General features: G+C 36.9%; 2 protein-coding genes across 6 annotated transcripts; one reads left to right on the forward strand and one right to left on the reverse strand.

Annotated features, from left to right (window-relative positions):
- The first annotated feature begins 1,587 nt into the window (after nt 1–1,587).
- LOC140784090 (GRF-interacting factor 1-like) lies at nt 1,588–5,582 on the forward strand. Of its 2 annotated transcripts, none has more exons than XM_073131293.1 (4): nt 1,588–1,813; nt 2,828–2,904; nt 3,667–3,748; nt 4,865–5,582. In XM_073131293.1, the coding sequence occupies exons 1-4, from the start codon at nt 1,730–1,732 to the stop codon at nt 5,273–5,275; spliced, it is 654 nt and encodes a 217-aa protein (XP_072987394.1). In that variant the 5' UTR covers nt 1,588–1,729; the 3' UTR covers nt 5,276–5,582. The 2 variants fall into 2 exon arrangements, with proteins under 2 accessions (XP_072987394.1, XP_072987395.1); XM_073131294.1 differs by having other exon boundaries at nt 1,609–1,813; nt 2,786–2,904.
- A 521-nt stretch (nt 5,583–6,103) lies between these two features.
- LOC140784089 (uncharacterized) lies at nt 6,104–13,928 on the reverse strand. 4 transcript variants are annotated; one of them, XM_073131292.1, is made up of 19 exons: nt 13,641–13,928; nt 13,433–13,472; nt 13,260–13,357; nt 12,747–12,862; nt 12,390–12,650; nt 12,213–12,310; nt 10,893–11,052; nt 10,688–10,798; nt 9,226–10,326; nt 8,998–9,150; nt 8,819–8,918; nt 8,640–8,734; nt 8,395–8,568; nt 8,248–8,304; nt 8,099–8,170; nt 7,048–7,146; nt 6,847–6,978; nt 6,582–6,755; nt 6,104–6,466 (listed from the first exon to the last, which is right to left on the reverse strand). In XM_073131292.1, exons 3-19 carry the CDS (start codon nt 13,279–13,281, stop codon nt 6,302–6,304), a joined length of 3,090 nt encoding a protein of 1,029 aa, XP_072987393.1. In that variant the 5' UTR covers nt 13,282–13,357; nt 13,433–13,472; nt 13,641–13,928; the 3' UTR covers nt 6,104–6,301. The 4 variants fall into 4 exon arrangements, with proteins under 4 accessions (XP_072987393.1, XP_072987389.1, XP_072987390.1 ...); XM_073131288.1 differs by having other exon boundaries at nt 7,048–7,149; XM_073131289.1 differs by having other exon boundaries at nt 7,048–7,149; nt 13,433–13,450; nt 13,641–13,913.
- Between the last annotated feature and the right edge of the window lie 19 nt (nt 13,929–13,947).

The raw sequence follows: 13,947 nt of genomic DNA on the forward strand, positions 1-13,947 counted from the left end.
GTTGGGAAGTGTTCACATGTGGAAAACAAGGTTATCTGAAACAAAGAATGTGAGTTAATTAATTTTACTACTCAATGAGAAAGTCAATAAGAAGCTTTTATTAGATTCAACTTTTGATTGTTCCTAAACAGGAGAAGATTCCACTTAACTACAGCTAAGAAATGGATAAGTTTTATATTGTCCAGGGAATGAGATTGCATCAGACATTAGATCCATATTTGAACATCAAACACAATCATCCCCTTTCAATTATATCATTCATCTCAACCTCACGACAGATGCAAGTGGCTTGTTTTAATATCTAAGAAAGTCTTTTATATATATATATATATATATGTCATGGAATCATCTGTAGATAGACCAAGACAAAGACAAGCATTTTGCTCTAAATTAATGCACAAATATTAAGAGACATGTAGGAGATAAAGAGTAGAGAAAAGGAAAGATAAGTGTGGAATGATGTGGAGATTAGGTGCTCGAGTATTTGGGACCATTAATCTTAGCTTTCACTTTCACTACTTTGCTTGGAAATTAGGGTTAGAATCTCAATGGTAAGATGTTGAAGAAGTGTTATGTGAGAAAATAAGAGCTAAATAAAAATAATTAATATACAAGTACCTTGGCTACCAATATAGAGCACATTTTGCGTTTGTGAGGTTGTAAGTTATTTGGGAAAAAGAAATTCTTAAAATTCTTAAAATAGTAAGATTTGACCATCGTGTGCACTCTATAATAGAAAAATATACTTTTACTATTACTAAAATCTAAGAATTTTTTTCATGCAAATAGCGTAAGTTATTCATATAAGTTGAGTGCAATTCACTTAGAACACTAGCTACTAGTTGGACTTTAAAGCTAACCATTTCATTGCACCTCGAAAATTTCTAGTGACTTCTAAGTAAATAGTCACGACTTATAAGTGTTTATTAAAAAAAATTAAAACTGTTAGATGAAAATAGATAATTATGATAATTAAAGATGACACGTAGAATATAGAAAATGTCACTCCCATTTTCGAAGAGGAAGTGAATGAGCTGGAATTAGAAAAGAAGAAGAAGAAGAAGAAGAAGAAGAAGAAGAAGAAGAAGAAGAAGGTGGTTTTAGAAAATTAAGAAAAACTCATTTCCTTTGTACTTCAAATTAATCAAACACTCTTGGGTTTGATTGATAAGAAGCGAAGAGAAGAAAGTTATTATGATATTTAGTAAAATTATTTTCAATAAGTAATTATAATTTACTAGTGTTGGATAAAAATTAGAAACGTGTTTAACGAAAGCGGATAGTTTTAAGTGAGATTAGGTGGGTCGGATCCGGATCTCCCAATCGGATTATCCAACGAAGCCCAACCGAACCGTAGATTCCTTTCCGGCTTTCCCCCACCCTCCTCCCACGCACGTGAACGAACACAAAGGAGACAAAAATAGCGATATTAGACTCCCGTCACCTCCCATTAAACCCACCTCCCATCCCCCCTCCTTCCCGAAGACGTAGACCCGCTGCCTGTGAATCCTCCAAGACCGACCTCTAGCGGTGACGGGATCCTGAAAGCAACCACACAGAGGTGGGGTACTCAAAGCCCAATAAAACAACCCCATTTGCTTCCCCCAAAGCTCTCCACTTGCCTCTCTCTTCCCCGCAAGCCGCAGCTGCTCTCTTCCAACAAGAGTTCTAGAGTGAGAAAGAAGACCTCCAAGAGAGAGAGAGAGAGAGAGAGAGAGAGAGAGAAAGGATGCAGCAGCACCTCATGCAGATGCAACCCATGATGGCAGCCTACACTTCCCCTAATCAAGTCACAACTGATATCATCCAACAGGTGGTGTTCTTTGCTGTGCATTGGAAGTGGGTCGTGTTGGGTTCTTGGAGTTGCCAAATGGGTCGCTTGGTTAAGTAGTTTTGGCATAGTTTATGATTTAGTTTGTGATGTTTGAGTAGTGTATGCTTTGCATTTATGGGCTTAGTTAAAAGGAGCTTCATTTATGATATGATTCATTGGTGAACTTTTACTTTTGCTGAGATGATTTCTGAATGCTGATGTAAATGCTCATTAATCGATGTGTTGAGCTCTAGTAATGTCCAGTTTGAGAAGAAAAGTCTAAAAGTGTTTGCTGAACTCGCCTCGATCGTGGATGAACTGGTTGTTTGTATTCTTCCTTTTTAACATTGTGATGGATGCATCTCTCTACATCAAATGCCAGCGTGTTCCTCTTCTTCTAACCTTTTCTGTGATTAGGGAATCTTGAAGTCCTTGGTACCATTTTGTCTAAACTGCATCTAGAGAAAATTACTCTCATTGGAACTTCTTTTCCTGGCATTATATATTTTTGTTCAATTTTTTTGAAGTCGATTCCTAATTGTTGATGAAGAGGTACTATGACTGGGATGTCGCTCGGAATCTATTTCTACTGTTCTTTTTAATTGTCTGGCATACAGTACTAATACTGTGGGCATTGGAATTTTGGTTTGAAGGGTTTTCTACTTTTTCTTTTCCTTTCTGAGGAAAAAATTGGTATTTTCCCTTGCACTATTTTCCATCTATAACATACTTAAAGTGACGTGTGTCAGACATGAATATTTTTCCATTTGGTACCTGGTAGTCAGCTACTAGCTTATTTTTGTATTTCTACTTGTATGTTCTATGCTTCATTCAAGTTTGACAACAAAACGTTCTAGACTTTAGTAGATTGGAAACTCCCTATTTGTCTGCGCAATCTACTAATCTAAATTGACTTTTTGGAATTTTTTTATCGTTTCCCCTTATTTTAGTTTAAATTCTTTGCTTGGACAGCAATAGGAAATCATAATTTGGCTTTGCCTCATAATGTTGCAGTACCTGGACGAGAATAAGCAATTGATTCTGGCCATTCTCGACAATCAAAATTCAGGGAAAGCTGAAGAATGTGCTGAGTAAGTCTGGAATCCCTTGGGTAACTTGTGAAATTATCATCAGTATAATTACGTCTTACTACCTAATTTGGATTCTTCGGTCTCAAATGCTCAAGAAATTCCTGGGAGTTAGAACCGATACCTCTCAAATAGAACCGGGCAACAATTATTTACTTTAGTAAACCTATCAGCAAAAGATATTTCATCAAACTACTGTCTTATGATTTTCTACTCTAATGGATCCATATTTCATTTTCTTAGTCTTAATCCTTTTCTAAGATGTACTGTTTGGAGCCTTGGAGTCACCTAGCACTTCCTTAGGCACCTAGGTGATTGCACAGCGATTGAGAAAATATTTCATGGATTCATCAACTTGGTAATGACACTTGTCTTTAGGTGTGTCAGTACCAGTTTCTGTTTTATAAGATTTAAATTGTCATAACCAGAAATATGGTATAACTTATAAGATCAGTTTACTTTTCAGTGTTAAGGTATTTTAATATAATTTTGTAAAAACTAGGGTATTACAGCAGCTAGTTCTTATTCCCTGAAATCCAAGACACGCTGGCTTTTTGTTAATTACTGTCCACCTATGCTTCTAGTATTTTCATCGGAAAACGTATCTGCAGTCACATGCCCTTACATTACTCTGTATTATTGCAAGAGTTTTTCCTTTTGAGAATATTCTAATATGAATTAGATAATATCGAATACCAATTATGATAATATATACCATAATCTAAACAATTGTAGTAGATTTTTACCATATATTCTAACATTCAGAAACCAAGCTAAGCTTCAGAGGAATCTCATGTATCTTGCTGCTATTGCGGACAGTCAACCCCAAGTTCCCACAATTGCCCAGGTATAACAATCATCATGAGATTCAAGTCTTCATTTCCACTGTATACTTCCTGTACTCCTACAAGGAATATATTTTAGGTACAAGTAGGGGTTGCATGGATATGCACAAAAATAAGAACTTTTTCTGAAAATGCAGTTTCCTAAATACCATACCAATAAGCACATCATGTATTTTATCAGTGTTCCATGATTAAGTGGATGGTCTAGGTACGTTACAGTTAATTTCTGATCCATATGTTGGAATGAGGGAATTCAAATTACAATCTAGAACTCTTAAGTTGTTATCTTTTTTATTGCTTTAATAACCAATCTTTCTCTTTTAGAGTCGAGGCAAAATGATAGTATGGTTGTCCTCTGTACAATTCTATGTGCTGTCTTCCCTGTTGTCTCTTAATTTTTGGACATTACTAGTTAACTGATGTTTTTCATGAGTTTATTTTTAATTTTTTTATTTAAGCGAATCCGTATAATAAGGAATAGCACAAGTGCCCATAAAACTGTTCTATATTTTGATAAAAAATGATATGCATGCTCTGATCCTTGTCCTTTGATATGTGCCTGCTATTTTCAAGATTTAAAATTTGGGTTCTTTTCTATGTAGTATTGATCCTTGTAAGTTCATCTCTAGGAGTTACTTTTCGACAATAGCATTTAGGGTTTGCTCGAATTTAGAAGGCTGATCATACTGGGTTTGCAATAGTAGACATAGAGCTGTACATATCATCAGCACAGATGCAGCAAATTATTGTCAATATCTTTTTTATTTTGTTTAAAGGGTGTCCCTCTACCAATGTATATCATACATGCACATAAGATAATTTCTAGTTTCAAAATTTTCACCTTTTCATTTGTTAATTTAGGAGTGGATTCTGCATTTAAGGCAAATTTTATTTTCAGTTTTACTTCTACCATCACAAACTATACAAGATGATATTTAACACTGTTAGCAACAATTTTCAGCTTCTGATTTTTAAGGTCACTTTATGAGTAAATAACGAGCAGAAAGTAAGGTCATAATGATCAGTAAGACACTTCCAAATGAACCTGAAGTTCCAGATCAGTCGAAAGAAGATACATCTGTTATCTTTATCTCACTCTGATATTCTATTGTTGGCAGTATCCTCCAACTGCTATGATGCAATCAGGCTCTCGATACATGCAACACCAGCAAGTGCAGCAGCAGATGACCCCCCAATCCCTTATGGCCGCCCGACCATCGATGCTGTACACACAGTCACCCATGTCTGTGTTGCAGCAGCAACAGCAGCAAGCAGCACTCCACAGCCAGCTTGGAATGAGCTCAGGAGGGAGCGGTGGCTTTACTATGCTTCATGGTGAACCAAGTGTGGGAGGCAATGGAACTTTGGCAGCTGGAATGTTCCCTGGCTTTGGCCGCAGCGGTGGAGCTGCGAAGCGAGAAGCTGGGAGTGGATTGCCTACTGAAGGCCATGGTGGCCATTCTGGAGGCCAGGGTGGCAATGCCTCCGATCCTATGTACCTGAAAGGCTCAGAAGGTGACGCGAATTAGTTCAGTTTAATTTCTGCAGACAAGCTTGCTAGCTGGAGGAATATCTTTCTGGTAGTAGATCATACTGGTGCATGTTGATGGCAATGGCAACTGTACTGTTTCTCTGAGATCGTAGTAGTACGAGCTTGAGTTGAGAATTTATGGTTGTAAATTAGTAGGTTAAGCATTTTGATGCTGCCTTTGGTACTGTATCTGATCTTAAGCTAAGACAAATCACTACTTTGATCAATTTTGCTTCATATGATCATTGACAGCTTGAGGAATATGAAACTATCTGAAATTAAGCAGCTTGTCAACTTCCTTTCAAGATGTTAATATGTGAAAGATGTTGAAGATAATGGAAGCTGCATGCTTCCCATGGTGCACGCCATCACAGGTTAATGCACTCGCAGGATCAAGAACTCTTCATATGATTAGAGAGTTATTAGGACATTAAAAAAACAGAAAAAGAGAATTATTAATATCCTTTTGTGATATGATGACTTGGGAAAGCAGTACAAGTAACAAAGATAGAAATTATAAGAAGGAAGAGGCCAAAAGGATACAATCTCATGTTCTTTCTTTTCCCTGAAAACTCTCATTCATTCATTCATTGTCAGATAATTACATTAACGGTGGTTAAAAAGACTCTAAGCATAGGAGAATCTCGTCTGCCAAGATCAGTCGAAACCGTGGCCAACCGTCTACCTAAATATAGCAAGCATCCAATCCAAAGAAAAAGACTCAGTTAAATGGTAGTTCTTAACACCACATCGATCATGATTCATATCAAAGAGCAAAATGAAAAAGTACAGCATATTACAGAAAATAACAATTGATACTTTAGCATTTTCATGGTAAAAGATTGCTATATTTCATTTGTACACTAATGAAACAATAGTGATGGATGCATTTTGCAGCAGCAGGACCGTAACAAAAGAAGCAGATAATCTACAACATGGTCAAAATTTCTCACAAAAGAAAGAAAAAGAAAAAAGAAAAAACAGGCAAAAAACCAAAGAAAAAGAAGGCACATCTATAACATGGTCAAGCTCTGAAGGCCGGAGGCTTTCCCAGCTTGGCAGTACTTTCGAAGTTGGGTACAGTCAGCAAGTTTCCGCTATTGGACATGTAAAAGTAATTATAGTTGATTCTAGTAACCAAGTCTGCGAGATGAGGAAAGTGGCCCACGTTCAGCTTGAATGACAGAATCTGCACCAAATATTAGTCAGCTTGCTTGAATATCAAAGATTGTTGAAGTTCTAAATCAATCACCAGATTTTCTTGGAAAGATCAAGAGGTGCCAGAAGGCAATTAGCAGACCTACCCTTAAAAGAAAGGAAACACAATCATCAAACTGTTTCTCAATCCTGTCTATTTCCATTTCACACCTTGCCTTAACAGCAGGAGCTGCTCCACCACTACTTAGTGTCTGCTCTATAGCATAAAAGTCCAGTGCCAATCCGAGAATGGTTTTGATTCGACTTGCAATAAGTGCCCACTGCATGCAGGTATCAAATAAACAGCAGTCGTATGTCACAACCATTCTATCACTTAAAAAGTAAAAAAAGCAAGCAAAATGGCATTCAGACCAGCTTATCGGGAGCAACAAAGCACTGGCGCTGAATGGATAAAAGGTATGCTTCATGAACTTCTATAACTTCATCAAGTGAACTGGCAGATGCCATACCACTACAGAGTTCAGTCCATGCACTGTGAAATACCTGTTACAGCAAAACAAAGTAAGTAATAATATCAATAAATGAAACCTGTGAATGACAGTTTTTACTCACCTGATCCATCACATATTGATGAAATGCATCAACAAAATGTAGGAGCTTCTGCTGTAATAACAAGTGATGCTTACAATCTTGTGGTTTGCTGCCACGACGCTGCTATAAATATTTGATGTCAAATTCCAACTATCGGGATAAAATACATCACCAACTTTTCAGGTCAAGGGATAACTGTTAAGTTTACTATCAACTATGTTGCATCAACTATCTAATAAATACAATAAAACATTTCATTTGCAGCAGATTTGTCAAATAAGTAGTATTATAATGACAAAAGCTTCTAATTCAAACTTCTAAATAAGAGCTATGAAAAATGAGATCTCGTATAAGTAATTCACCCTTCATGAAAGAAGCCAAACCTGTTCACTAGAAGAAATGCAAAAGTTGCTATACAGCAGTGGTGCAGACATTTAATGTGGCTGGATACATTCAATCATTTTAGACCACAAGCCGAACCAAAACAAAATACTTTTCCTGGTAGGTGTGATTCAATGAACATAAATCCAAATTTCAATTTTCTTTGATTCCTTAGAAAAAAAATCTGTTTCTGGTGGTATCAAAATAAAAACTCACAACAATTACCCAAATAAGAAAAAGCATATGTTAGGTCAGAAAACCAATGCTTATTCCAATTGATGATCAGAAAAGTTTCCAAGGTATCTGTCTAACATGAAATTCTTGCAAGTAAAAACAAAAAGTAAATAGCATCACTTCATCAGATTCCAGCAATTCCATTTTGAGTGAGAGGTATTTGGATTCCCTGAAGCACTGCTAAGGCCGAAGAAAGTAACTTTTTTTACTTATCTGTATATGTTACTAATCTATAAAAGCCTTTCTCGGTTTCTCCCTGTCTGTCTTATGATTTCAAATAGCAACTTGGTTTTGCTTTCCCAAAGAACTGCTAATGCAAAAGTATAATAAAAGTAATAAATAATGCATAAAAAAACATCTACTTTCCAGCTTGGCCAGAAGAAAACTTTGCATGCTTAACTTTTAGAGAGCAGAAAATTTATAGAATGACAACAATGTTAATCAAATCTGCATTCACCTTCCACATCCACTTCCGAGCTTTGTCAAGGACAAACTTTGCTCGCTTGACCTTTAATAAGAAACCCATGACCTTAATCCAGCAAAGAACAAATAAATAATTAGAAAAACTTCGAAGACAACCTAACTATAATTCAAATTAAGTTATACCTGGTTATACTTCTTCAGTGCTTCTGTGTTAGCAATGAGGTCAAGAGGCCAAGAAACCTATCACCAGAAAGATGCTTACACAATTGTAGAGATGACAAGACATTCCTTATTACCAAAGATAAGGCAACATAGAGATGAAGCACAGACCTTATATGTGAATTTTAGCATGTCAAGGGCATCAATGCCAAAATATTGATTCTGAATTTTCTGGGGAGTTGAAATATTCTCCTCCTCGTCAGACGCACTATGTTTTGAAATCGAGACAATCAAAGAATCTGGAGCACTCAGAAGCATTCTATCAGAAGAATTTTGTATGGACTCCTGAAGCACCATCGGCAAATTTGTAAGAGTGAAAATCTAGAAAACAATATGCAAGTCCAAATACTACATACCTGTAACATGGTATTCAACTCAAAATCATCATCCCAGGAGTCTCCCTTATCAAGCCTGTTAAAAATTACTATCAGGAACTGCTGTAGCAAGTCACCTGAAAAGTATTTAAGTACTTTAACTTTCAAGCCTAGAAGAATATACATTTATAGGCAGAAAAGACACTAGTATGAGAAACTACCTGACCCTAGCAAGTAAATAGCACGTAATACAAAGAGCTCATCCATTAATCTCCAACCACCCATCAACTTTTGAAGAATGTATTTACCTATGTGATCCACCTAGGAAGTAAAATCATTGCAGCCCTTAGTAGCAGTATATTAGTAAGGGAAATTTTACAACACTGGTCAAGCTAGCTACCTGTCTCTCTATATATACAGTAAGACATTCCTGGATGATAACTGCAGGATGCAGCGAATCCTTCAATTTGACACTCTGAATAAATTTAAGAATCCTTGATGCAAGTGAGCTATCTTTCTGAAAAGGTAGAATCTCTGATAAAGGAACATCTTCCTGCTTCAAATAAGAGTAATTACCAGCTATTTCAGAAATCTAAAGGATAAGCAGGCCTTAGAAAATTCGCAATACCTGGAAACAAGGAAGAAGAGTTGGAAATGAATACAAGTTTTCCAAAATCCTTGTGTCATCCTCCAAACGAAGGTGCTCCAGTTCATTGAATTGAAAACCACAAGTATAGTCAGTTCCATAGAATCTGGGAGGTATTGCTTTAATTTTTGGACTATTGCTCATCCTTGCTTCAGAATATTTACCACCAAAAACAGCCTCTCGCAAGTTCTCATCATTTAGTGGAGGAAGATTTGAGCTACTAGATATATTAAGTTCATTCCAAGCAGCTATATTCCTCCCTAGCAATTCTTTGCATATGGTAATGACTGGATTTCCAGGGAAGAATAAATCAAGATGGCATTCTGACATTTTAACAAACTGATTATCTTCCAATGGTGCACTGGGAAGATCCATGGTTTCCAAAACTTCATTTGTAACAGAAGAGGAATTTTTGTCCATCATTCTGGAGTCAAGAAAACCCATTTTCTCAGAATCTAAATGTCTCCTCCCTTCTACAGCATCTGCCAATAATTGTAACCAAGTTTTCTCATTATTGACAGAATTCTGTATGTTCTCACCAGCCTCCTTTCCAATTTTTGGTTTATTCAGGATGGATTTGTCCACCAGAGAAACATCAGAGGAGAACATCCTAAGGTTCTCATAAATATGTTCACCATGGTCAAGTAAACCTGCCAAGGACAACAAGAAGGCCTCGGACAACGTTAAGACTCCCATGACTCGGGCATTGTTTCTGTGATAAACATTAGAATTATATTCTTGAGTGGGACTATCCCATCTGGCAGTTTCATCTACAATTCCTAATGAGCTAGAAACTTCTGGCCCAAAGCCCACCCGTCGCTGATGGTTAGATAATTGAGAGCCTTTGGAGTCACGTCTCTCAAAGCTTTTATCCCTACAGGCTCCAATTGCATAATCATCTTGAACATGTTGAACCAGCTGCAATGATTTTCCAGCAGAAATGATAGACTTGGCTATGTCATTTAGAAATACAGGGCATACTGCAGCATCCAGAACATCCTTGTTGCCAACTCGCAAAGGATAACTCGTTTCCCAGAATGATGGTTGGTCAATGGTAACCACGCCATTGGCATAAAAGAATATCTGCCAAAGAAAGCTATAAAATTACAAACAAACTGGTTGAAAATCATGGGAAGGTATGATCTTTCAAGTCAAGATAGTTCAACCATGTACTAAGATTGATAGGGAGTCGCTAAATTTGAGAAAAGCATATGACATGTCAGATACAGGAAAAGGAATTAACAAAAAATGACACTGGTATAAGGAAATATAAACTTATTAAAAATTAAAACGAATCCTAACATTAGGAAAAATAAATACGGTTGATCAGTATTATAAACCATCTCAAATACAGAATCAGATGTTCACAGTTTTACAAAGAAAAGATACTGACTGTTAGAAACTACCCCAGAAAATCAAACAATCAAGAAATTAATATCAATACCTCTTCATAAGGATCATCAAGAATCCCATCATAAAGCCAGGAATCAAGCCCCTGAAGATATGGTAGCAAGCTTCCGGTGAACATTGTTAGCATCATATGGTATAGGTCTCCCTGTAGTTTTTTCAGGAAATTAAATGTTACATTGCATATACCAGAAAGAAAAAAATAACAAAATGAAGACAGGTAAATTAATTATTTCTACAACCTCGCCACCTTGTACAAGACAAACTTCATTCAGCTTCTTGTAGAGATAGTTAAGAATATGAACAGCCAACTCACACGCTGGCAATGCTGTGGAGTGAAAAAAACAATTTGGAATAGCTCCATACACAACTTGAGACAAATGTTCTGCTCCAGCACAGAGACTGCAAAAAAGATAGATGATCACAACAAAAATATTACAAGATTCAAAGGAATAAGTTTCTAGGAAGTAGGAAGAGCGCATTGTGATGAAGTTTACTGTCCACATATTTATGTTGCTGTATTACTGCCTTAGCATATCCTGTTTTCCCAAAATTGGTCATGTGATCTGCACTGTGCACTTATGCCATATCCTTATTCAGTATCCATGCTGAGATTGCGAATATATCATCTTGTGAATGCCTGATGTTGATATCCAATATCTCTACAAACAATTGAATTCCATTTCTCTCTTTTCCTCCTTCCTTTCGTCCTCTTCATTTTCTATTCCCCTTCTTCCTCATACACTTTTCCTATCTAAATAAAGCACCACCTTAACTAATGTTAGAACTCAGAACTTATAGCAGTTAAAAGTTTACTCTTACTGTGCCTAGAGTGAGTCTCCTCCCCACCTAATTTTGTTAACTATCAGTTCATTGCTAATATCATTTATAGATTATAGTTACTGATACTAGAATTTTCAAAATCAACTATCAGCGATCGTCCATCATACTCTTGAATCCATAGAATTTCCTTTATCATATAATATGTGGATCATTATTGCCATGTAGATTAAATGCCACTTAGTTTTAACATCTCCAAGGCACATTCACATTCTATCGTAATACAGTAAATTAGTCACTGATTTTGCTTGTGATCTTACTAATTATAAACAACTGGATAGGGAAAACACAAACTTTCGTGATTAGTTAGATGGCTTGACGCTCCAATTCTAATAAACTATTTGCCAAAGTAAGATAATGGTGTAACCCAATCATGAACAAGATATCATCAATCACCTTGCACTTGATCACCATTATTGTCAAATTTTGCAACACAGGAACTTCCAATTCCTAACAGCATTACTGCATCATTATGCTCAAATCCTTTTCATTAAATCTTCAATGACAAGAATTAAAATTCAATCTTCAATCATCATATTTTTGTACAGGATCATTGATCGGTAATCCCTTCATCCATGGGATTTCATAAATTACTAGGTTCCACTGTCCAACAATTAAAAGGAATTAGTTTTCCAGTTATTATTATAGGAAATAACAGAAAGGAGGTCCTTCACACCAAACACTGCAGAGTAATAGTATTACAATGAACAAAAATATTTAACCTTTGCAAGGAATTAATTAATCCCAGAAGTGTTGCAATCTTTCCCTTATGTTCATTAAACAGCTGTTCTTCCTCCTTTACAGCAACATCCCTGAGCCTCTTTCAAAGGAAATAACAGCTATTAGATTGTAACAAACGCCAGTACAATTGTATGAGGGATCACAGGAGACATGCATACCGTGAGCCATAAATAGACAGAATATGCAAAAGCACTTAGGGTAGGAGATTTTCCACCAGAAGACTCCACCTTCAGAACAAAGAGCTCTACTCGCTTCAAGCATGTTCCAGCGAACAAAAACAAGTTCAATATGCCCTTTAGACTTGTCTGTGATATATGAGAAGCATATATCCCATCTTTTGCAAGGAAAACTTTCATATTCTCATCCCAGTAAAGAAAACGAGTACAAAACCCCTGAAGCATTTGCAAGACACCTTGAACCTGGAAATGTAGGGCATTAGGGATCAGTATCAGTACAATCCACAACAAACTTTGATCTCATACAGGGCCTAGGAGGGATAAAATTTACAAAATTACCAATTCACGCTCATCTATCCTGAGATTGGAGGCTGGGGACGCATGAGGAAGGCCCTTTGAAATACTAGCGTGAAGCTTAGTGATAAAACTTTCAGCAAACTCAACCTTTGGTACATCTGTTCCATGTGAGGAAAGAGATAATGGAAGTATGGTCTAACAATTTTCTTTTACACAAATCAAGATATCCCGATCACACAGAATAGATTAAAAAGTGAGAAATAAGCTTCTTTTATCACACAAACGAGTAAGAATATCTACTAACAGGAGAGCATGTTCCTTTATCTAGTTCTGAACATCTTAATTAGCCTAACCTAAGTAGGAAATTCTCTTCAGTTTTACCACATTTTCGACCAGGTGAATTACTTCATAAAGAAAAGAGAGATGGCAATGATACCAATTCCAGGAAAGTTCAATCCCAGTAGTTGCACTTCAGAATTAAAGCGCGACACTACATAAGCTGTCAAGTAGCAAAAAACAATTCCGATTCATTCAAAAGTCAATAGAGACGTGTACCCCGTAAAATAGGTGAGGCCATGCTATTGTCCACCACCGTCACCACGTTGTTTAATCAACTGACCAGAATCACCTCAGAAACAATCTTCATCAACTGCCTACAAAATATACGGAACTAGTATAATAAATCAGATAGATATGTATACATTATTGCCACGATCTTAAAATCTCACCACTTGAAAGATCCGGATCTGCCAAGCTCAGATTTTGCAGCTGAAGTTAGATTGATCAATTCCAGGAATGAGAAAGAATTGCTTACTAATATGAGAACGAGATGAAAAAGATGGCAGACGAGCACATTTGAAAACCTAAAGCGACGAAGTGCACGGAGAAGAAGAAAGAGAAGGGAAACAGAGAGGCTATTTGAAATCGAAACCCTACCTTAAGAACCACCGATAGATGTCAGCAAAAGAGAGCGAAATAACAATAACGGTGAGGAGAGAGTACAACCCGGCGATGACTTAGAACTGTACTTCAGTCTCTACAAGAAAAAAGGAGGCTGGTAGTAGTCGGCAGAGACATTTCTAGCAGCGGGAGAAGCCGGCGTAGGTGTCGTAGTCGGCGGCTATGCTCTCGTCGGAGCCGGGGGGGAGCGAGCGAGAAGAGGGAGGGAGCGAACTCGAATTGAGGAAGAGGTTCAGGGCCATAGACCATTCACCGTAGTGATGTAATCGGGTCGGATCATTGG

The sequence above is a fragment of the Typha latifolia genome, chromosome 3, assembly GCF_019914945.1.
Source record: "Typha latifolia isolate L0001 chromosome 3, TyphaL0001v2, whole genome shotgun sequence".
Classification (NCBI taxonomy): domain Eukaryota; kingdom Viridiplantae; phylum Streptophyta; class Magnoliopsida; order Poales; family Typhaceae; genus Typha; species Typha latifolia.